The sequence below is a fragment of the Peromyscus californicus genome, unplaced genomic scaffold (genome assembly GCF_007827085.1).
Source record: "Peromyscus californicus insignis strain IS unplaced genomic scaffold, ASM782708v3 Scaffold_8__1_contigs__length_139910024, whole genome shotgun sequence".
Taxonomy (NCBI): domain Eukaryota; kingdom Metazoa; phylum Chordata; class Mammalia; order Rodentia; family Cricetidae; genus Peromyscus; species Peromyscus californicus.
In genome coordinates this window covers 100,502,972-100,527,801 of record NW_026294606.1, presented here as the reverse complement: position 1 = coordinate 100,527,801, position 24,830 = coordinate 100,502,972, and the positions used below count along the sequence as shown (strand labels likewise).

General features: G+C 44.3%; 1 protein-coding gene across 6 annotated transcripts in view; it reads left to right on the top strand.

The window, feature by feature from the left end:
* The window catches only part of Hydin (HYDIN axonemal central pair apparatus protein), a 365,841-nt gene that overhangs the window by 303,891 nt on the left and 37,120 nt on the right, over positions 1-24,830 (top strand). For 3 of the 6 annotated variants that reach the window (XM_052727907.1, XM_052727910.1, XM_052727908.1), the window contains 14 exons: positions 1,651-1,750; positions 2,812-2,980; positions 3,761-3,996; positions 6,620-6,737; positions 8,824-9,028; positions 10,087-10,322; positions 12,105-12,256; positions 12,365-12,554; positions 14,732-14,834; positions 15,063-15,350; positions 16,836-16,978; positions 19,245-19,463; positions 22,528-22,688; positions 23,944-24,041. In XM_052727907.1, coding sequence (XP_052583867.1) covers positions 1,651-1,750; positions 2,812-2,980; positions 3,761-3,996; positions 6,620-6,737; positions 8,824-9,028; positions 10,087-10,322; positions 12,105-12,256; positions 12,365-12,554; positions 14,732-14,834; positions 15,063-15,350; positions 16,836-16,978; positions 19,245-19,463; positions 22,528-22,688; positions 23,944-24,041 — 2,418 coding nt within the window. Of the gene's footprint in view, positions 1-1,650; positions 1,751-2,811; positions 2,981-3,760; positions 3,997-6,619; positions 6,738-8,823; positions 9,029-10,086; positions 10,323-12,104; positions 12,257-12,364; positions 12,555-14,731; positions 14,835-15,062; positions 15,351-16,835; positions 16,979-19,244; positions 19,464-22,527; positions 22,689-23,943; positions 24,042-24,830 lie in introns of those variants that run through there. The other 3 variants (XM_052727909.1, XM_052727911.1, XR_008215695.1) reach the window with 3 other exon arrangements.

The following is a 24,830-nucleotide window of genomic DNA, read 5'->3' as shown; positions in this document are numbered from 1 at the left end:
TTGTCGGTATGCAATCTCCAGGGCTCTCCTCTGAGAAACTGAAAACAAAAGCTTCTCCTCCTGCCCACATTTTTATTCTATCGTTACCGTAACAGATTGCCTCCTGACCTAACAAAAACAACACCAACTACTAATGAAACTGAGGCAGGATGTTCTTGAGTTCAAGGCCAGCCTGGGTTACCTAATGAGAAGAACAAAGGAAAAAAGAAAAGCCCCACAATTATTATAGTCCTGAGGTCTGTTCAAAGCAGGTCTTACTGGGTCTCGCTAGGGGGATATCCAAGTGATGACAGAGACGCATTCCTTCCTGAAAGATTTGTGGTCATTAGAGGCTACCCACGTTCCTTGGTTCATGTCCCCTTTCTGAATCTTGAAAGCCAGCAATATCTGACTAGATCCTTCTTTCTCATGCTGCCATCTCCCTGATTCTCCCACTTCTGCTGTCCCCCTCTACTTTTATAAGGACCTTTGTGGTTACATTGGGCCACCAAGATAATCCATGTCGGTCTCCACATTTTTTTTTTTTTTTGGTTTTTCGAGACAGGGTTTCTCTGTGTAGCTTTGCGCCTTTCCTGGATCTCGCGCTGTAGACCAGGCTGGCCTCGAACTCACAGAGATCCGCCTGTCTCTGCCTCCCGAGTGCTGGGATTAAAGGCGTGCGCCACCACCGCCCGGCTGTCGGTCTCCACATTTAATGGCAGCCCATCACCAGCCTCAAGTCCACCTGCTACATCAAGTCCCCTTTGTTGTGTGTTCACAGACCCCAGGGATTAGAATAGGTGTCCTGAGACATTCTGTCTGAATGCTGCCCTGATACCTGAGTCGTGTATCTCCCCTGAGCATCTGATTCTCCATGACCCTTCCTCTCCCTGGCAGGTCTCAGCAAGATTATTAGAGTTACATGTTAGTCAGGTGCTATTGTCTTAATATTCAGAGTCACAGGGAAGCTAATGCCCTTTTCTGGCCTCTGAGGGATCCACCTGTATATGGTACGTAGACACATGTAAATAGAGTTAAGAACACACACCACGCTGGGCATTATGGTACACATCTTTAATCCCAGCACTTGGGAGGCAAAGACAGGCAGATCTTTGTGAGTTCGAGGCCAGCCTGGTTTACAGAGTGAATTCCAGGACAGGCACCAAAACTACACAGAGAAACCCTGTCAAAATAGTAATAATAACAATAATAATGATGAAAATAATAATAATAACACACACTGCTCTTCCAGAGGACCCAAGTTTGATTCCCCATACCCATGTCAAGCAGCTCACAGCTACCTGTCATTCCAGCTCCAGAAAGACCCCACACCGCTGGCCTCTGAGCTTACCTGCATATACCCCACACACAGATGCACATACATACATATAATTAAAAATAATAACTAATATAAATAAGTAAAGTTCCTAGATAGTTTAGCTAACAGTAGTCATGCAAGGCCAGTGACCCCTCTGAATGGAATCACAAGGGAGGCGTGTGGATGCACTAAGAGGCTTAGTGTCACAAAGCGTGTCTCCAGCCACAGAGTTCTCAGAAGAGAGGCTCTCTATAATCATCGCCGGGGATGATTTGCCATGTAAACTTGAGTGGGAAGGCCCTGCTCTGGCTCCCTTGTCCACTCACCCCTCCCCCATGTCCTGGCTTCTGCAGGAGCTGAAGGAGGTCTGGATTTTGGGACTATGAGGGTCATGGAGGAGGCCAAGCAGCCCCTTCAACTGAAGAACCGTGGAAAATATGAGATCATTTTCAGGTAATCTGAATCCCATGGGGCATGTGGCAACCATCCACATCCACTCATGACAAGAAGGGTGTGTCTGGGAATTTTGTATAAAGAAACTAGAAGTGCGACTGGAAAGGTGGCTCAGCAGTTAAGGGCACTGGCTTCTCTTCTAGAGGACCCAGGTTCAGTTCCCAGCACCCACATGGCAGCTCACAACCGTCTGTAACTCTGGTTCCAGAGAATCTGGTACCCTCGCAGAAATATACATGCAGGCAAAAAAAAAAAAAAAATCAATGAACATAAAAGTAAATAAATTTTTAAAAGAGAGAGAGAGAGAGAGAGAGAGAGACCAGAAGCTGACTCTGAGTAAAGTACCTGCCGTGCTCCTGTGAGGACCTGAGTTCAATCCCAACACCCACAGAAAAATCCAGGCGTCTGTAACACTAGCATAGGAGGGAGCTCTCAGAGCTCTCTGGCCCCCCCAGTCTAGCTAACTTGGTGAGTTCACTAAGAGGCCTTGTCTTATAAGGGGGGGAGCAATCAAGGACCACACCTAACATTGACCTCTAGCCTCCACACACACAGCATACACACACACACACACACACACACACACACACACACACACACACACACACATCTGCATGCACATGTACCACAAACAAACATGTACACAAACAAATAAAAAACCAGGAGCTAGGAGTATAGTTCACTTGGTAAAGTGCTTGTCTAGCATGCACACGGCCTTAAGTTTGATCTCCAGCACCATGTAAACAGAGTGTAGTAGCACATACCTCAACAGGTAGAGGCAGAAGGACCACAAGTTCAAAGTCATCCACCTGTCTTTTTAAAAAAAAAAAAAAAGTGGATAACAGCTCAGGAATGACCCCCCTGGTGTTTGCCCTCCATACCTATACACATATGTATGTGCCCACACATACAAGAACATACACTTGCATAGTGGATTTTGCTTGGTAAGATAACTACATGGGCTAGAGACAGGCAGACCCTCAACAGTTCACACTGCCCTCTCTGGCATCATGGGTTCCCTGGATAATGGTTTAAACCGATTCTTTGCTCTTGTCTTCCAGCTTCTCTGTGGACTCCTTAGGGATTTTGCCAACAAATTTAAACTCCATGATCTCAGTCCAACCCAAAAGGGGTTCACTGACCGCAGCAGATAAGCCCACGAACATCCAGGTGTACTTCCGTGCAAAAAAGGAAGTTAAGATTGAATGCCAGCCTGTTCTGCGCTGCCAGGTGAGAGCCCAGAGGAACGGGCTTGCTGTCCAGGCTGTAGGCATTCTGATGAGAAGAGGGGAAGGGGGGGGTCGCTGGGGTGGCAGCCAAAGAAGCTACACCAGAGTTCAGTCCCAACTAACGGGGCTGGGTAAGTCAGGACAGGTGTGAAAAGTCACCAGAAATATAGATGATATATTCAAATACATTTATCAATATTACATTAGTAATATATTATATTTAAAATGTGTATTTTACATATTATATCCATACGGGAGGCCACACAAGCCCCCACCCCTAACTGAGGACCTATTGACAGTTGATGGCCGCCAGGGGAGGGAAAGTCAGTTCTCTTTAAGGTTTGATGTCTGGTAGGTTGACCATTCTCCAATGGAGAGCCCCGCACCCATGTCTTTGTGGATAGCACTGGCTGAATCAAAGGGTTGTTTAAGACAGAGAACATGAAGTTGGGAAGTGGATGTGGGAGTCGGGATCTGGGAGGAGTTGGAGGGGGAAATGGTAGATGAGTGTGGTTGAAATAAATTGTAGGCATGTAAGACATTCTCAAAAAAATAAATTTAAAAGTTTTTTTTTAATTTCATGATGTTCTAAGTAAGCTTATAATTTTATGTTAGGGCAAATTCATAACTCTCCTTGGCTGTGTGTGGCCTACGGACCAAAGGTCAGACACGCCTCAGGGAGGGTATCAGTCATGAAAGCAAGCAAGAAGACACTTTGGGAATGGGAATTCTATTGCTGTATCACTGGCTAACATCTTCCCTAACCTTCTTCCTTCTCTAGATTATTGAGCCCAATCTCCCAGAAAGTGAAATCATTGCCAGCATCCCAATTAAGTTTTCTGTGAACGCAGTGTACTCCAAATTCATCATCAACCCCTCCTCTGTCATCAACTTTGGGGCTTTGATCTGTGGTACCAGGAAAACCACCACCTTCACCATAGAAAACCAAGGCATAATCGACTTCAGATATGCCCTCTATAGGCTGACAGGGGAGAGTCCGATTCATCAAAAGAAGGCGTAAGAAGTTATTGGCTTGGTGCTTTGTACCCTTCCAAGAGCTGTGACATATTTTACCTAACTAAATTCACCCATCTCCTTGCATGAATGAAGACGCTCAGGTTTAGAACTGTCTCATGAAAGATTATGCAGGAAATCACCAGTAGGGGTTGGTTCTGAACCACATCTTCTGATCAGATTTCATGCATTTTCTAGCTGCCATCAAACAAAGGATAAGTTTTAGCTGAGCAAATGTAAAGTCTTCTGGATGGATGTGATGGTGCATACCTCTGCCCCAGGACTCAGAAAGTGGAGGCAGAAGGGCACACAGTTCTATGTCATCCTTGCCTTCCTAGCAAGTTCTAGGCCAGCCTGGGCTACTTGAGACTCTTTCTCATGGATGGATAGATGGATGGATGGATGGATGGATGGATGGATGGATGGATGGATGGATGGTGAGAGAAGAAGGAGAAAGTGAGGAAGTAGAAAAGGAGGAGCAAAGTCTTCCGTGGAAAGATACTGGATTTTATGTGCTGTCCTGGTGTTTCTGTATGCTAAAAGACTGGTAAGCCATTGCCCTCTCTGTCATCCTACAGGATATTGAGGGATGATTAGAGACAGAAAAAAAATTAAATCAAAAGAAGGCTTAACTATGCCTTCACTGTGGGGGAGTGTCGAAGGGTGCCCTGGAAATGCAAGTGAGAGAAATCAGAATGGTGCCTTCACCCAGCAAGCACCACCCCTACCTTTGCCCTGTGAAGACCCCTGGTCGCCACAGCTGCCTCAGTAGTTCCAGTGGCAACACTCTCTTCTTCCACATGTGTCTCTCACTAGGAGACCAAAAAGACCACAGCTCTTTTGGGTGCTCTTGGCTCCAACTGTTTTGTTGTTTTGCTTAGAAGCAAATTTGAAAGGGGGCTCTGACCAGTTCCCAAGTCTTGCTTTTTTCCTTTCTGATGTTTCACAAACAGACCTACTCCTCCTGCTGCTTTTGATAGTTTTGTATTTTCTTCAACTCCAATTTTTCTATACTGGCAAAGTTTGAACATATTAAGAAATTTGGGATTAAATTGCCTAAAATTTATTTCTTCCAATTTTAGTTTCAACCTCCTCACAATTTCTTTTGTAGTGATTTAGTAGTGCTTCTAGTGATTATAATTTATATTTTGATTTAAGTTATTTTTATTTGGGGGTTGGAAAAATGGCTCAGTAGTTAAGAGCATTTGCTGTTCTTGCAGAGGTCCTGAGTTCAGTTCCCAGCACCGACACAGTGGCTCACAACTGTATGTAACTCCAGTTCCAGATGCAAAATCCCTTCTGGCCTCCATGGCTACCAGGCATACACATGGTACACACACATACATGCAAGAAAAAAACACTTGTGCACATAATTCTTAAACAAATAGTTTTAATTAATTTATTTAGTATTTAATTTTTTCACTTTAGCTTGCATGAATTCAAAACACACAAGCAGATGTGTTCCTGTCATCAAACAAGTGAATGAATAAGATTTTCAAAATATTTAAGATTCATCTCAAATATAGTTGCACACTCTAGGTGCAGCGGTCTCTGGACAAACTAACAACTGGGTACATTTGTTTCAAGCGAAGTCAAGTTGCCAAAACCTGTATCAAACTATTATTTATACTAGCCTTTATACACATCACAGCTATAAACATGAAAAAATGGAGACAAAATTCATCATTTCGTGTAGAAAATGATATCAGGTAAGGTTTTATATATCTGACTAATTTCCAAAACAGTGCTTCCCAGTGAAATCAAGCCCTTAAAATCTCATGTCCTGTTCATGGTGCTGAGGGATGAGCCCAGGACCTGAAGTGCACTGGGCAGGCCCTGCGTGAGCTCCATCAATAGCCCACCCTGTTGTTGTTGTTGTTGTTGTTGTTGTTGTTGTTGTTGTTTTAAGACAGGGTCTTACTAAGTTGTCCACGTTGACCTAGAACTTGCTTGTAGCCCAAGCAAGCTTCCAATGTGCAAACCCCCTGCTTCAGCTTCCCCCGGGTGTCTGGAACGAGCGGGCCTGGCCCAGGCCTGGCATGTATTCGCCTGCTTATTCCTGTATGTTTTGCTGTGGTTGTTTTTGACACTAGCCAGCATTCCGTCACTGTAGCGAAAGAACTCAGACAGTAAATTTACAAAGAGGAAAGGTCGTGCGTGCTCCTGGCTTTAGACATGCAGACCGTGGTCAGTTGGGTGTGAAGCAAGGCAGGACTTCATGGCTAGTACACACAGCGGAGAAAAACTCTTCCCCTCAGACCAGGAAGTAAAAGAGAGAGGGAGAAGAAGGGGCTAGGGTCCTCTAATCCCCCTCGAGGGACTACCAGTGAGTTAAGGACCTCCTAATATCATTATCCTGGGGATCAAGCCTTAACACACGAACTTTGCTTGAAGTAATTTTCAAAATCCTTATGATTTGTATTCCACGAGTATAATCACCCATGTCACTTCCTTATAATTGTTCAATTTGGTCAGTGAGTACAAGGTTACAGTGCCACTCCAATACCTTCCTGGACAAAGGAAAGCCCTCTCCTACCCCCCAGATCCCAGAAGGGACCTCAAACAGGCAGGTAGTGTCTCCTATCCCCAGCAAAACCTGAGGCTGTGCCCTTGCTTCTCTGATCAGAGCCAGCCACGGAAGGCACGCAAGAACCCGAGAGAGCGAGAGCTTCTTCAAGCCTGGAGCTACTAAAGCAACCAAGTTCTCGGACATAGTCCAGAAAGACGTGAACATAGCAAACCAGGTGAGTGCCCCTCCTTTCTCACAGAAAGACAGCAAGGACACCTTCCAGTGAGTTCTCGCCACCAAACACTTCTCTAATATAACAGTTCCCTAAATTTTGTGTATGTGTGTGAATTTTGTGCACATGAGTGCAGGTGCTGATGAAGCCAGAAGAGGGTGTCAGATCCCTGGAGTTAGAGTTAGGGTTTTATTGATGTGATGAGCCACCATGACCACAGCAACCCTTATAAAAGAAAACATTTAACTGGAGACGGGGAGAGTGGGGTTAAGTGAGAAAAGTACATCTCCAATGGGAAAAATGGCAGTTGATGAAACTTGTCCCACACCACTACCCAGATCCTATGGACTCCAAGTATGCATAACAGGGGCATTGAACAAGACATCGGAAGTCAGATCACCTGCTCTCGGGCAGCTTTGTGAAACTGAACAAGAGTAGAGACAAGCTAAGAACCAGGAGTGCTTGCTATCTGTGGGGTAGACTGCTCTGCAGTCATTCCCTGTGATGGGGAGTACTGTGCATTGATTGTCAGCCCCAGGGTAGGATTACAAGCACCTCCCAACATCATGCACTGGCATCACACCTGGTAGGGATATCCTAACACCTTCACCAGCTCCTGCTGAGGTTCCACGATCTAGCAGGAGATCCAGCTGCCAGAGTATGGGTCCGGTGAGACAGGACACTCACAGCCCAAGTCATACAAAGCATCACTCATATAGCAAAGAAGCAACAGCTAACATATCTGGGCCTTATCCTCTAGGATCCAAGAAGTTGCCCAAGGTAGTGGAGTCTTGTATGCACATGGCCACCTCACACTGCAGTCCCCAAACTCACTCTGCTCCGGGTTTCAGACCCCTGAAGATATTTGGGTCTCTGAGCTAAAACACTACAGAACGTCTAGAAATGTGAGGACAGAGATTGGGCTACCCAAGACAATCTTTCTCTCGTGGGACATTGTATTTCAAGTATATGCTACAGATATCTTGAGAACTACAAGTGGGAGGGGGGCTGGGGTCTGCAAGGACATGAGAGGCCTTCTCTATAATGACATTCTTTTTAGCACTAATTCTTCACTATGTGCTATAGTATGTACTCATGGGTGTCCTCTCATTTAACCCTCCAGTGATCCATTGTGCAAAGGACATTTATAGATACACAAACTGACACTTAGAGAAGTAATTTTTTCCAAGGTCAAACAATACATATTGGGGATTGAGTTCAAACCCCAGATTGTTATAGTTGCTGTTCTGTTGCTATGAAAAGACACCATGACCAAGGCAGCTTATAAAAGAAAACATTATTTGGAGAGTTGCTTACAGTTTGAGAGGGTGAGTCCATGATCATCATGGCAGGAAGCATGGTGGCAGACAGGCAGTCATGGCACTGGAGCAGGAGCTGAGAGCTTACATCCTGATCCGAAGGCCAGAGGCAAAGAGTGAGACTGGGCCTGGTAGGGGCTTTTGAAACCATAAAGCCCACCCTCAGTGACACACCTCCTCCAACAAGTCCACACCCTCCCAAACTGTTCTACCAGCTGGGGACCAAGCATTCACTCAAATATATGGGCCTATGGAGGCTGTTCTCTTTCAAACCCACAGTGTCTCATTCAAAACCCATCATCTCACCGGGCGGTGGTGGCACACGCCTTTAATCCCAGCACTCAGGAGGCAGAGGCAGGCGGATCTTTGTGAGTTCAAGGCCAGCCTGGTCTACAAAGCGAGATCCAGGAAAGGCGCAAAGCTACACAGAGAAACCCTGTCTCGAAAAACCAAAAAAAAAAACCATCATCTCAACTGCTATTCCATTCTGCACCCCACCCAACCGCTGCTGCTTTGAGATTTTCCCCCATGCAGATAAGTATTGTATAATGCAGACATGATCTGTTTCCTTGAGCCCTTGGTTCTGTCATGACTGATCAGAAGGAATACACAGAGAAGGAACATCATGAACACCCAGGGCCTCTGCCTCTCCAGGCAAAGAGAGACCCCACTGTTTCCCCATTTCCTTATCTCGGCTCTTTCGGAAAGTCTCAGCCTCAGTTACCCAGTCTGCTTCCTTCCGCCCTGCCCTTCCTGCCTTTGTCCTGCAGGCCCGCTTCTCCCATGGCATGTTCACTGTATACCCAGGATTTGGCTCTATCCCTTCTGGAGGACAGCAGGTCATCACTGTGGAGTGTGTGGCCGACCCTGTGGGGAGGTGTGAAGAGTTTCTGGCCATTGATATCTCTGACCGAGACACTAGAGAAAATCCTGCTGGCATTCCTTACACTCTCCTTGCCGAAGCATGTCTGCCAGGTAGGCAACTTGGATTGGACAACACTCCTAAAAGACTGGCACTTTTGCCAGCCCTCCCTCTCCAGGAAAATCCCTCTAGAGATGTCCAGCAGTCAAGGCTGGGCTGCTTCCTCTGAAAACTTAGAACCTCTTCCGGGGTCTTTGGCCATATTTGTTGTTAAAGCCTTAGCATGTATAGAAGAGACTCTCCTTCTCCAGATCCTTAGCCTTTCTCGGTCTGTTCCTGGATTCCCAGATGAGTAGTGCTCTCTGAGAAATGAGCTGGCATGGGATGTGGCCCAGGACTGAGGGGCAGATCTCAGGCCATTTCTTGTGGACATATTCAGAGAGCAATGCCCAGTAACTGAGTGTGCTGATCGTTTAACCCAGCAAGGGCTCAGGTAAAGCTTTGGCTCTAAGCCCCCTAGAGCCTCAAACCAAAATAAGCCAACTCCCTCCTCCCTCTTAAGTCTACCCAGGACCTTGGTTCTCACCATTCCTTGCCAATAGAAGGAAAGGGCTAATTGAGATGTATCGATCAGAATGGACAAAAGAGGAAGCCGATAGACTTTGTCCCATCACTGACATCCCAGTGTGTGGATGCCCAATCTGTCCTCCATGACTCTCACTTTTTATTATCATTGTTTGTATTTGCAATGCAAGGGATAGAACCCCAGGCCTTCTGTATGCTAGGCAGGTACTCCGTCATTAAGTTGTATCCCCAGCTTGTGGTTCTCCTTTGTCAAAATCCAAATATCCTGGACTAGCAAGATGGTTCACTCAGAAGGTAAGGGTGCTTGCCACCAACCTTAACACACTCAGTACAATCCACAGAATCCACATAGTAGAAAAGAATAGACTCCTACAAGTTGTCCTGTGAACTCCACAAAGAATATACATTCACTCATATTCATACAGAGAGAGAGAGAGAGAGAGAGAGAGAGAGAGAGAGAGAGAGAGAGGGAGGGAGGGAGAGAGTAAGTAAATGTAATATTTTAAAGTTTTTAATCCAAATAGCATGGCAGAAAGCCAGGATTCTGGCAGCCAGGCAGTCTCACATTCTTTCCTCCATTCCCTAGCCTTTGTGACTGACAACAACGTCTCAATATTTGAGGAACACCAGATCTGTACCAGCCCCAACCTGTACCACATCCTACAGACCATACAGAGTGGAGGGCTGTTCGTGGAGGATGAAAATAAGTTCATCTTCTGCAATGTGCTGGTGGGTCATCAGGCCAAGGCTCGGTTCAAGATCAGCAATGTGGGAAAGATCGCCTGTGATATCAACATTGTAGTCAAGCCTATCTCCAACAAGGTAGGAGGCTCCTGGTGACCCTGGCCCTCTTTAGTTGGTACAAAGCCAGGAAAGGAACCCTGGGAAGGCCCTGCTCTGGAGGCCCTGCACCTAGGTGGGAACCATGAGGTGCTCAGGTCCTGTTAGAAGTTCTGGGAGGTCACAAGGCCACTTCCCATAGGCCAAGGACTATATCTGTATGTGTGTGTCCTGTGCATACCTTTGTACTAAATTGGTTCATACTACTGGGCACCTCATTTGTCTGTCCAGCTCAACTCACTGTTGATATATACAAGCACTGGCAGAGAAAACAAAGATGGCCACCAAGTTCAGGCAGGTTAACCTCCAATCTCCCGTTCTCCTGGTCAGGGAGATTTGGAAGGTATCAGACTACAGGTGTAAGGTGGAATAGAGAATGTGTATCAGGGTCCTCCTGTGTGACAGGCATTATGCTAAACGATTGTCTAGTTAATGCTTTGTTTCATGTTCGCATCTCTTTTTTACAGGTAGGGGAACTAACCAAGATTCAAAAAAAGCTCAATTCTTCCTCTATCCCATATCCTGGGAATATGCAGCTAGGATTAAAGCCAAGCTTTTTTCATATTCAATAATGAGTGCCCACTTCAGAGGTCTACTAAGCTTAAAACTGCCCCCCTCTCTCTGGGACAGATTATACCAAAGCCATTTCTTCATAGTAAAAGAAAAATTTCAAAGATAACACAAGGAAGGACTGAATCCACAGGTTGCTGTTACCCCCAAATTTCCAGTATATGCTTCAAATACTACTTAGCGTCATAGGAACAGTGTGCAATCTGGCCTGTGCGGCTCTCGTGCCCTAGACCTCACATTGTTCATGGCTGATGGGGGTGGAGGAGGTCCCCAAGGTTGGCCTCAGCCTAAAGCTGTGTGTATTCCTGAAAGACTGTCGTCCGAGATAATCAGGAGACCGTCAAATCCCTCATGACTCCCTTTGGGCACTGGTGACACTCAGTCATGGTTCTCTAATCATACTGTAGAGCCCTGAGAGGTTGCTTACTCCTCATTCTGTACTAAAAGTACAAAAAGTAGGGAAGCCTGGCTTCTGAAGAGAAAAGCTTTGTGACAGCAAACTTGGGGGGATCTCCTCCTCTCCAGTTTGAGACTTGAAGGGAATCCCTTGGAAAAAGCAGGGAAACCTTAACCACTCTTTGTCTAAAGAGCAAGTGGGAGTAGCCTGCATTGTGTTCTGCCCGGTGCTCATAAGAATGAAAAAGTCCTTTCAAAGTCACGCTGGGAGTCTGTCCAGTTCAAAACCACCCCCTGGATAGCAACAGGTTGAATGTTAAATGTTATTTAATGTTAAAGGGTATTCTGAGTCATGGCAATTGAAGCTACAAGGAACAGAAACTCATTAGCTCAAATGACACAGGGGTCACAGAAGTGAATCGGAGACCTCAGGCCCAGATCAAAATGCATCAAAATGCCAGCGCCTTCAGCCAGCTTCCAGCTCAGCGCCACATTAACTATATTAATTTAGTTAGTTAGGGGCAACATAGGGTGGCAGCGAGAACATTTGGCTGACTGGCTTGGTTTGTCTATTTGACTCAGAGTTCATATTCTAGCCACATGCAGTCCGATGTTGCTGAGGGGTAAGTCCCCAGACCCTGGGCCACTCTATCCAGGGCCCATGACTCTGAAGGTAATTGAGCTTATCTAGCACAGCCTTGGAGGAGGGAGAGCTCACAGCAGGGCAGAGAGATCAGCAGTACGCCCCACTGGAAATGCAAAGCAGCTAACCCCACCTGGCTGTGCTCCCCTTCACAGGCAGCCGCCCGCATCAATGACATCTTTGATGTGGAACCCAACAAGATGTGTATTGGGAGTCGCTCACACGCCTTTACCACGGTGCTGTTCACACCGCAGGCCATGCAGACCTACCAGTGCATCTTCGAGGCTACTTTGGATGGCTTGCCCAGGTACCAGCTAGCCCCCTCTCCTGTGGCAGTATGGCAGCCCACAGGCTGCATAGGAAAGTGTTCCTGCCAGGTTGATCTCAGCCACCTTGCTCTTCCTGTCCCCTGCAGCAACCTGGCCCGGAGCCGAGGTCTTGTGTTTGATATTGTTGGTGAGGGGACCCTCCCTCGTGTGACTGTCGTTCGACCAACTCTATATAACCAACATGGAAACCCCTTGCTCCTGTTCAAGAGGCTTCTGCTCGGTCATTCAGAGAAACTGCCTCTCATCCTTAAGAACAACGGCACCATCCCTGCCCAGGTAACAGCTGAGGGTGGCACATGGGGTGACATGTTAGCCAGATCATGTTGCTTTATTTTGCCTCACGGTTTCTGAAGTCTCAGGCCACAGTCCTTGGTTCTGTTGATTCTAGGCCCATGGTGAGAAAGAACATTATGGTGGCACTAGCCTACATGGTTTTCATTGTGGTGACTTTATAAATGCCCTAGCCCAGTGGTTCTCAGCCTTCCTAGTGCTGTGACCCTTTAATACAGTCCTTGTGTTGTTTAATACAGTCCAACCATACAGTTATTTTCATTGCTACTTCATGACTGTAATTTTACTGCTGTTATGAATTGTAATGTAAATGTCTATGTTTTCTGGTAGTCTTAGGCAACCCCTGAGAAAGGGCTGTTCGACCCCCAAAGGGACCACGACCCATAGGTTGGAAAAATAGTGTTGTTCTACAGTCTAGTTCAGTGAGGTCCTGCACCCACTAATTTTTTTCTTAAGAATTTTTGTATATTCAGCCCATATATGAACTTAAGACTCCTTCTGCAATGTGCCTTTAAAACGACCTCATTGGAAGGAGTGCAGTGATTGGCTCACTGGTTAAGAGCACTGGTTGCTATGACAGAGGAGCCAGGTTTGATTCCCAGCACCCACATGGAGGCTCACAGCCATCTGTAACTCCAGTTCCAAGGGATCCAACACCCTCTTCTGAACTCCACAGGCACCAAGCACACATGTGGTGTGCAGACATACATGCAGGCCAAACACCCACATACATATAATAAAATACATCCAAAAAAGTTGTAATCTCATTGGAATCAAAATGAAAGCTTATAGATTATCTGGGAGAATTCCTGGTTTCAGAGTAACTATCCACCAGGGGCAACATTTAGGATTCCTGTCCATTCATTAGACTTTTTTCTCCATATTTCTAAAATATAAGCTCCTCCATATAGTTTCTCTTTTTGACATTTGTTTATTATCTTGTGTGCATGTGCATACATGAGAATGTGCAGACCAGAGGATAACCACAGGAGTCACTCCTCTCCTTCCACGCTGTGGGTCCCTGGGATTGAACTCAGGTTGTTAGACTTCACGGCAAGCATCTTTTACCCACTGAGCCACTCAGTGCCCCTCCATTTAGTTCCTTATTAGAGTTATTTCTAAATATGTAATCTCTTGTTTCAGTGCAGTGACTCTGTTTCTTTCTTCTTTGGGTCACTTTATTTTATTTTATAATCAGCATTGCTACCTTCTAAAAAAGTCAGATTTCTCACACCTAGAATCAAATGTCTGGCTTTAGCCCCGCCTGCTTTCCAATGGACCCGAAACCACTTAAGTTGGTCAGAGGTCTACCTTGTTTTCCCTCTCCTCTTGCTAGGATGTTTACCATGACTCTAGCAAATGCATGGTACCTAGGAGATGCTAGCTTCTAGGAAATCGCATTTATGCACTCCTTCATAGAATTATGGGTATTGGTGTCCATTTCATTATTGGAATATACTCTTCAGCTGCCTCTCTGTGTAACAGAAGCATTGGCAACCACTTGCCACTAACTGTGTAGTCTGGAAGGTTGCCTGTGATCTCTGGGTCTACTATGATCTCCAGTTCCTACTCAGATACTAAGGGATGGCCTGACTGAATACCCATTTTTCCTATCCAGGTCTAATGTTTATTACATATTTCTCTTAAGACTCTCAAAACCATGATTCCTAGAGCTAGGGATGTGGTTCAACAGGTAAGGCTTTTAACGCACCAGTATAAGAAACAGAGTACATATCCCCAGAACCCACATAAAGGCAGGACAGGGAGTGGCAGTCACCTGTAATTGCAACGCTCAAGAGGCAGAGACTGAAGATCCCTGGGGCAAACTGATTGGCTAGACTAGCCTGACTCAGTGAGCTCCAGGTTCAGCAAGAAACCCTGCTTATATATAAAGAGGAAAGCAATTGAGGAAGGCACACTGTCAACTTTAGGCCTCCACACACATGCATACCTGCACACACACATGTGCAGCCGCACACACATACCATTCACACATATTCATGAAAAAAAAAAAAGAGAGAGAGAGAAAATAAAAAGTGAATACTCCACATAATGGCTTTGGAGATTCTTGCCCCCAAATACAGCACAATGTCACAGCCCAGACTCCAAATTCCCAAGCAGCCTGTAAGCTCAACTCCTCAACCTGACTTTCCTCCTGCCAGTTGCATGTGGACCTGCGGGACCAACTGGGAGTCTTCTCTCTGAAAGGGAGACCCACCACCTCCTACATCTACATCATGGAGGAAAACAAACCAAATGAAAAAGGTAAGTGGCGAGCAGGTGCCTCGGCAGGGCGATGGTCCTCAGAAGCTGGTTTGCCCTGGACGTCTCAGGACCAAGCCACAGCTGGTGCTCAGTCACATCACCGGAAGCCCAGTGGCCTAAGCTCATTCCCTCAAAGGGGCTGCTTTTTTTTTTTCCGGCCCTGGTCTTCCTGGAGATGTATTCTCCTAAACTGATTCTGAATTGTAACCTCTTGTCTTCGATTTACAGTCAAAAAGGCCCACACAGCCTCCCTGGTTGTTTCTCCTGGAGACACAGCTGAATTTGATGTCTTTTTCCACTCCAAGAAGCTTGGGAGGATGACAGGCTCCATCCACCTGTCCGTGATCAACAACCAGTATGAGGAGACCAAGATCCACCTGGTGGGAGAGAGCTATGAGGATGACATCACCTTGGACAACATCCATGGGCTGATAGGTTCCACCAACCAGGAGGGCTCGACTATGTCTGAGGTCATAGAGATTGCTGAGGAAACATCCATGGAGGACCTGGTGGCAGGTGGGAGAAGCCGAAGTGATGTTGACAACTGTTGACTCCCATCATCCTAAGTGAGAGTGGGGTTTAAAAAGCAAGTGCAACCTCCTAAGAAGTTAGGAACAAGTCTTTTTATCAGTATGAGCTCTGTTGTGCTGGGCTCACTCACTCTTTCTGTCCTTCATTTATGTGTGTGTTCATGCAGTGAACTCTTACTTAGCACCAAGTGCAAGTACCAGGCCCTACACTGAGCTGTAGACTTGCAGATTAATAAGAAAGTCTTCGCCTTTATTAGGGAGCTTATAGTTTGATGCTGGTGTCTCTGTTCAGCTCTTCAGCAAATGTGTGCTTCCTGGCAGTTTCCCTGTCTCCGGCTTGTGGCTGGCTTGTGTTGGCATAAGGGATTTCATCTGGAATGTGTGTCCTAGGCTTCCTAAGTGAAATAGTGGGCTTGTCTCATTCAAGATGGGATGGGCATGTGCCCTCATTCTCACAGCCAGGCTACTTGATGAGCAGGCCAGCAGCCTACAACATCACATCTCCCAGGAACTTGTCAGAAATGGGAATTTCAGACCTGCCCACATTTGAACCCAATCCCTGGGTGATGGTGCGCATGTTCAAGCTTAAGACATGCCTCTCTACAGTGTCTAAAGCACTGAACCTTCCACTTAGGGGCTGGACTCAGCAAAGGAAACATTTCATGTTACACTAATTACCAAAAAGCATTTGTTAAGCACTCTGACACTACGCCTGATTGCTTTAAAGTGAATTGTAAATTCGGCTTCAAAACTTCCACAGGAACTTAACGATAGTCCTGGAATGTATAATCAGGGGCTGAAATCAACACTCTTTCTGTAATTGGTGTTTCACTCCCGTCTGAAGCTATATGCAATGGCATGGCTCTCTAGTCAGGGGTCAAACAGGAGCTAGCAGTAATCCAAGTGTAGAGATCAGACTCCATACCTATTATGGGATCTCCAGGTTTAGCAAACCCAAATACAGGTATTCCAAAGAAAATTGAGTTCCAGATAAACAATAACTTTTAGCATATGTATGTCCCCAAAATATTGCATGGGACATCTTTATCAAAAAGAATTACTCATTGTTTATCTCTAATTCAAATTTAATTGAGAATCCTATATCTTAACTGGCAATCTAACATTTCATTGTATTTTCTCACCAAACAAATGACATTAGGATGTTTATTTTCTCTTGAACAAATAAAAGGGCCAAGGTAGGTAGATAGATAGAAGTGATGGGTGGATGGGTGGGTGCATGGATGAATGGATGGATGGATAGATAGATGGATGGATCAATCGATTGATTGATTGATTGAGCCCTGGGAGACAGATCTTTCTACCCAAGGTTTTTTCATATATAACCATCCAAGGAGAAATGAGAAAACTGTGTGTGAATGAGATACAGTATCTATCAAGATATGCCTCCCTCAGAAAACAGGCTCTTAAGAGAGGCCAGAGAGGACTCACTGCCTTCTGCTCTGACCCCTAGCTGCCCTGTTGGACCACATCCAGTTTGGGTACTGCCACATTGGAAACAACTACACCGTGAGCTTCACCATCACCAATCACAGCCAAGTGAATGTGGTTCGGTTCCAGTGGCCCCTTTTAGCTACGCTGTCTTTCTCCCCACAGGTAAGCAAAAGGCACTCACTGGGTTCCAGACTCCCTCAGGCCTAAGCCAACCCCCATGTGGATACATGGAATGGGATGTGACACATCTTGAACTCAGAAACTTCCCAGTAGCCACCCCACACTTAGAGCCCCATGGCCTAAGAGGAGTTTAACAAATCTTGCCATGAGTAAGAACGTGAGGAATTTTCTGGAGGCCTAAATAAATGACTAGAGGCCCCAGCTTCCTATTCCAGAGTGTAGACCTATGTCCCTCTGTGCATGTGTTCTTCAAAGCATGACCTTCAGAATTGGCTCAGCAAGCCAAGAATAGTGCTTCGTACCTGCAATCCTAACACGTGAAAAGCTCAGGCAGAAATACAAGTTCAAGACCAGGCTGAGCTACATAGTGAGTTCCAGGCCAGCCTAGGCTCCTGATAGATTCCAACACCATCTCGGCCCAAATCCACCCCTAAGGAATCGCTACAGAAAACGAACTACACAGTATATGCCATATCCAGTTCCAAAGCTTTGCCAAATTCATTTAGTCTTTTTTTTTTATCAACATTTGACCTATGAGGAAACAGAGAGTATAATGGATATGAGAGGATAATCTAAGTTGTCAAAGATAGAGCAGTTCACTCACATTGTGCACACCTATATGTGCACATGGACACACAGGCATATCTCGAGCAATCCAAAACTTTCATCAGCCTTCACTGTCCAGAGGCAGGAGAGAGAATGTCTTCCCTGTCGGAGGACTGTTGTGTGGATGGTGTACATGTTGGTGGTGTTTGTACATTCGTCTTTATCTAAGATAAATCACAAATCATTTTATTCTATAAACCAAATGGGATCTCCTTTACATCCAGTGTATTTGAGCAATTTAAAGCTTTTTCATTCCAGGGCTCCTCCATACTCTTAAACATTATTAAGAACCCTCAAAGGACTTTTGTCCATGTGAATTATAATTATTGATATTTAACCTGTTAGAAATTAAAACTAAGAATGTTTTTAAGATTTTTTTTTTTTATTATTTGTAAGTGTATGGGTATTTCGCCTGCATGTACGTCTGTGCACTATATGTGTGCCTGGTACCCACAGAGACAAGAAAAGGATGTCAGATCCCATGGAACTGGAGTTACAGACAGTTGTAAGCTGCCGTGTGCATGTTTAGAACAAACCTGGGTCCTAGAAAAACAACCAGTTTTCTTAACCGCTGAGCCATCTCTCCAGCCCCCAAACTTTAGACTATTTTTAAACATACTTGTTTTAAAGTGCAATAAACCAACTGTTTTAATTCAAATTCCATATTTTATTTTTAAAAAAATCTATATTTTCAAAAATGTATGTGACAAGGGTAGACTCCTATCTTTCTTGTTAAGATAGGGTCTTCTATGTAACCCAGGCTAGCCTTGAGGTTCTTGCTTTCCTATCTCAGGCTTCTGAATGTTTGTGTTATGAGTGTATACCACCACACTCAGTCATTTTATGTCTTTATAAATTTCTTTCATATCTGACTTAATAAGAGTCATGTGGATTCTGCTCCCTGCTCTTTCCACTTGAATCTGACTGTGCATCATCATCTTTAACTTCTATAAGCTCCATTGTGCACTCGAGAGAAAATGAGAGTGAAAGAATCAAGTGGCATCTCGGTGTTATAATGAGAGTTTTGCCCTACAGGTACCCTGGAGGGATCTTGGGGATGCCAAGGGTCATTAGAGCACTTTCTAGAACCTAGTATACTGTTTTGAGCCACCTATTTGTACAAATCCTAATGAGTAAGTATCAGGTGGTTATAGGCCACATTTGGAGTCATACCACTTGAGTTTAAACCCAGATTTGCTAGTGTTAAAAACTTTAAGCCCATTACAAGTTTTGTTACCTGTGAAGTGGGAGTGATAGCTCTGTACCTCTCAGAGGGTGTCCTGGGGATTAAGAAAGTTGCTCAAGAGTTTAGGACAGGGTTTGAAGCAAGTAACAGATAGGTAACTATTAATACTGTTAGTCTTATGATGTGTGTGTGCTTGGTTATTTGGAGAGGTCTCACTCAGTAAGCCAGACTTGCCTGAAACGTATTACATAGGCTAAGCTGGCCTCAAACTCACAGCAAACCAGACTCACCCTCCCAAGTGCTGGGATTTATGGCATGAGCCACTGTGCCTCTCTTTGTGATGACATTTTAAAGATTCTCTTGTATGTATTTAAGTCAATCTACCTATATAGGCCTGGATAATATATTTCGAATCACCACCAGCCATCAAAATACAAGTACCAGACTTTTCCCTAGGTAGGCCATCTCCACCCCGGCTGTTCCAAGGACGTGGTGGTGACCCTGAAGTCAGATATGCCCATCAGCCTGAAGAAGTTGGATGTCAAGTGCGCGCTGTCCAAGATCATGTTCCAGCTCCCTGCAGACCAGGTCCCTGACTGGGATGACCGCATGCGCACAGTCAAATGGGTGGATGCTCCCCGGAATACGCCTGGGAACTTGACTACCAAACGAAAAGTGAGTGTTCAGGGCACGGGAAGCACCAACCTCACCCAGCCCACCATGCTCGGATGCCTCCTGCTCTCAACTGCATTGTCTCGCTGTGGAAAACAGAAAAGGTCTGCATCTGACTTTAGTTTCAGAAACGGCAAACTACATTTCCATACCCTTCCTAACAACACACCCTGCCTTAGTTGGCAGTTTGCCTTCGGTCTTCATAACGGGTGCAGCAAGTCCTTTGACCTTTTCCTTCAAAAGTGCCATTGCTAGTCGTGGCTTTCTGTTTCCATCAGGTGTCTGGACTTAGAGTAGTTAGACCTTTGGTTCATGACGGGATCTCATCTTTGGCCCACACATGCCCCTTGCTGTTATCCCTTGCCATTTTCCTTTGAATCTTAGGAGAAATTAACCCATGCCCAACAAGGGGACTAGGCCCTGGCCACTGCATCACTTTGTCTTCCTCCTGGAGGTAATCACCATCCGAGTCACTCCCTCGATGGATGGTTTGTTGACCTGAGCATTCTAAAGGACTGGGGTGTAGCCGGAGTTGTTAAAGGATACTGTATGTGATCATAGTTACATAGTGTATCCACCTCACTGTTGTACACAATTCCACTCTTTTTATCTCTTTCTCTGAAAGTTATTTCAAGTTTTTCCCTTTGCGGCAGCATTTCTGTGCAGATAGGCACCCATGTTTACATTTCTACAAGCGGCAGCACTAAGTCAGGGCACGTGTGAATGTTGATGCCCAATTTCAACTACACCACTTTCTACTCCTACAGCAAAGGAGTTTTGTGAGCCACGTTCTTTCCAACATTTGACTTTGTCAGACATTTGGGAGGGTGGTTAGTTAGTTGGTTTGTTTGTGAGATATTGGAGATGAACCCACAGCCTTGTGACTGTTAGGCAAAGGCATTTTGGCTCTTATTATTTGGGCAACTGGGAAATTATCTGATTATAAGCCTTGATTATCTTTCCATAAGCACTAATGATGTTGGATAGCTCTTCATATGATTACTGACCATGCAGGCTACCTATTACATGAATGCTTTTTTGTGCCTTTTGCCCACTTTTTGGTTATGATACTTATCCTTTGTTTAGGTTATTTTACCTTCAGGAAATTCCATTTGTGTTATGTGTTTATACATGTTCTCAACAAATTTATGGCTTAACTTTTTATGTTTTTAAGGGCTATCTTGACTTTCACTCTGTATGTGCATGTGCAGGTCAGAGTACGTATGTGTGAGTGCAAGTGCCCTCAGTGGCCTCAAGAGGGCATCAGATCCCCTGGAGCTAGAGTTACAGGTAGTTGTGAGCCATCCAACCTGGGTACTGGGAACCAAACTCAGGTCCTCTGCAGGAGCAGCATTCGCGCTTAACCACTAAGTTAGCTCTCTAGCCCCTTTATGTTTTGATAAACAAAAACTATTCTTAAATTTTAAAGATTTTTTATTTTCAGTTTATGGCTGTGGGTGTTTTGCCAGCACATATGTCTATGCACCATGCACCAGGAGAGGCCATCAGATCAACTGATAGTTGGAGTTACAGGTGGAGGAGAACTACCATGTGGGTGTCGGGAATTGAACCTGAGTCCTCTGGAAGAGCAGCCAGTGCTCTTAACCAATGAGTCATCTCTCCAGCGTGGAAAATATCCTTAATTTTATCAGTTTCTTTCTTGCTACGTTTATTACTTTTGTATCTTATTTTTAAAACCCCCCCTCCCCCAAAATATAGTCACCTCTCTACATACTTTTAAGTCTGAGCTTTGCTTTTGGTACATAAGCCTTTCATGCCTGTGGAAATGCTGTCTGATATGAAACAAAGTTCTAACTCCACGTGTTTCATTGTGATAACTGCCTTCCCGAGCTTGGTCAGCCCATCTGCTCCCCAGAGAACCGATGGGACTGTGTAATAGTTCAGTCTTATATGTACTTAGGTTGTTCCTGGTCTCCATTCCATTCTGTTGTCTGTTTGTCCATCTCTAAGCCAGTTTTACATTAGCTTAATTTCTATAGTTTCATAATCAACCTTGATGTCTGCAGGGACACTCCTACTCCATATTTGTTTTATTCTAAATGTTCTGGTCATTCTTGACCCTTTTTTCTAATGTATAATTTCTGAATCCGTTTGCCAAGTGTTACGACAATCTGTAATGGAAACTTGGAATTGGATTGCAGCGCTAGGTTGTTTGGGGAACAAATGACAATTTTATAATATTAACGTGTCTTCCCTACTAACAAGGTGTTTCTATTTTTAGGTCTTCTCTAAGACTTGCTACTCTTCAATCCTTTAGTAGTAATAAACTTTTTCCATTGTTTTCTTTAACATTGTTGTTCAGTTTCTTTTACTTTAATTTTTTTACTATTCAACTACTTTTTGTGGGTTTTTAAATTTGTTATTGCATGGATTTTATTAAATTACTTTTCTTTTCCCTCTAAAAATTTTATGTATATTTTCAAAAAATCATCTATCTGTATTTTTAGACATGTAGGGTTGGTAGTAATGCACCCCTTTAACTAATGATTCTTGTTTTTTGCACTTTTCTTACTCCATCTCACCAAAAGTTTTAAAATCTTTTCTCAACTAAACAATTCTGTTGGTCCTCTCCATTTGCAATTCATTTTCTGTTTAATACCTGTTCTTTCCTCTATGGTTCTCTTTTCTCTATCTTTAGTTTTTGTTCTTGTTTTTGTTTCTGAGACAAGGTCTCTCTACATAGCCCTGGCTGTCCTGGATCTCTCTGTAGACCAGGCTGGCTTCGTACTCACAGAGATCTGCCTGCCTCTGCCTCTTGAGTGCTGGGATTAAAGGTGTGCATTACAGTGCCCAGTTCCTCTATCTTCTTTAGGGTCCATCTGATCCAAAACTCATGACCATGTGGTCCCAATCCTCTCAGGAATTGCCTGTTGTTCAGTTGTTCCTTTTTATTCTAAGCTATTAGAGGTTTGCAAGTCATGTCTCCCGGAACTGCGTTTGTGGGCTCGTATTCATTTCCTTGGTAGATTAAAGTAGTGTGATGTTCCCAATGTTCCTGTGGGTTGCTGGCTTTGCACTGTTGAGGATGTGGCTGCCTTTGTTCCAGGTGATAGAGACAGACCCTGAGCCAGCCCACTCAATGCTAGAAGAAAATTACCGAGAGCTGCGGATCCGGATCAGTGCCAACGTGGATTTTGCTTCATATCAGTGCAACACAAGTGACGTGTTCTTTAAGGAAACACTGGTTTACCAGACTCGAGTGTTTGAGTGAGTCACTAAAAGCTTTTAGACTATGAGGAAAACTGCCATTAAGGGCTAAACAGTTGAATTTTTATATTCTTTATATCTTTACATAAATATTTTGCATCTTTTAAAAAGAAAGTACATTAAATGAATGAGTTCTGATTAAATTTCTTTAAAATGCTTTTTAAAAATATTTTCACCCAGGCATGGTAATTCATTCTACAGGAGGCTGAGACCAGAAAATCTTGAGCTCCAATCCATAATGGCCTTTATAGTAGCAAGACTCAGCCTCAAAATGTATTGTTTGAAACAGGGTATCACTAAGTGTCTCTGCCTGGCCTGGAACTCACTATGTAGACCAGGCTAGCCTTGAACTCACAGAGACAAGCCTGCCTCTGCCTCTCAAGTACTGGGATTAAAGGTGTGCACTACAACTAGCTGTATTTGATTTCAATCTTTTTATTTTATATTTGCTTTTTAGCTAACATGTGAAAATGGTACATATTTACAAGGTAGAGTGTGCTATTTTATACAAGCACACAGTATGTAATGATTGGATCAAAATAATTAGCACTTCCATCTCTCAACATTTATGTGGAGGCAGAACTTTCAGACTCCTTTCCCCAATTCCTCATAAAATATATGGTAGGCTTTTATGAACTGTAGCACCCTGACTTACTGCCCCCCATTGCACTGCATTTTGGTACCTATTATCCAACTTCTCTCTATCCATGCCTTCCCTCTGACCTGTCCCAGCCTCCAGTAATCATTATGCTAAGCTCTTCTACTTTGAAATTAAATGTATTAACTTCTGCATGTGAGAAAGAATGCATGGTGTGTGTTTTTCTGTGTCTATTTTTGTTCAGTGTGATATCTTCTAGCCTCATCTTCTTTGCTGAAAAGGACAAACTTATAGAGAACAGTAAAGAGGTTTCTCAAAATGAAACTAAAAACAGACCTACCATGTGACCCAACTACTAGCTCATTTCTGGGTATACAGGAAGTTCAATCCACATGTCAAGGAGATGTCTGCACTCCCATGTGGACACTACAGAGCAGCCAAGACAAAGGGCCAGCCTGGGTATCTACTGTCAAATGAATGAATAGAGAAAATGTGACATACTTACGTGTGTGCACAAAAGGATAGAATTCATACATTCAAAAAAAAAAGTACTTAAGAAATGAAGTGACTTGCCTTTGAGAAACAATACAGCCGGTACTTGGGTGGGGTAAAAGTATGGACAGCACATTCTGAAATCTGCTGCTGATCCACCTACAGGTTTGACCTCGTTAACACAGGACATGTGCTGTTAGAATTCAACTGGATCTCGGAAGATACCTCCAGGGCAGTCAGTTTTGCCATGCCAGAAAATCAAGGTAAACTCAGTGCCAGATAAACCCCAGGGCCTGAGCTGAGTCACCCATTCATAGAAGGTCAGCACTGCTCACAGGGCCTTCTAAGTAGTTAAGGAATAGCTTTGTGGGTTTTACAAAGCCGTGTGGACCTGAGAGATAAATAGCTTGACCTCTTCTCATCCCAGATTCCTTGCCCAGGTCTTCTACAGTCCCTCCAGAGTGATGGTTCATGTCACCTATCACTAGTACTCTTGTCTTCTGGTTCTCAACCCGGAAGATTACAGACCACTTAAAAACTGGCATGTGGGGCTAGAGAGACACCCCAGCAGCTAAGAGCACCTACTACTTCTTGCAGAGCATTCAGGCTCAGTTCCCAGCACCCACATGGTAACTTATAACTGTGACTCCAGTTCCAGGGAATCTGACACCCTCTTCTGATTCCTGTGGCACCAGAAATGCATGCATGTGTGTGCATATATATACATGCAGAAAAAGCACTCAGACACATAAAATAAATCTTTTTTTAAAAAAAGGAAAACTATGAGTTATTTTCCCAGAAAATAATATATATACATATATATATGTATGTGTGTGTATATATATATATATATATATATATATATATATATATATATATATATGCCAAAGTGTATAACTTATATGCACGAAGCTCTAGCAAGGGGCCCAGCACCTGGTAGGTAAAGTGTTCATTGTTTTTCCAATTGTGGAGATTCACAGATGGTTCAAATGGGCCCTTATCCACGGACTTCCACTTTGTAAATCCCTATATTAGATCAATGGCTCTCAACG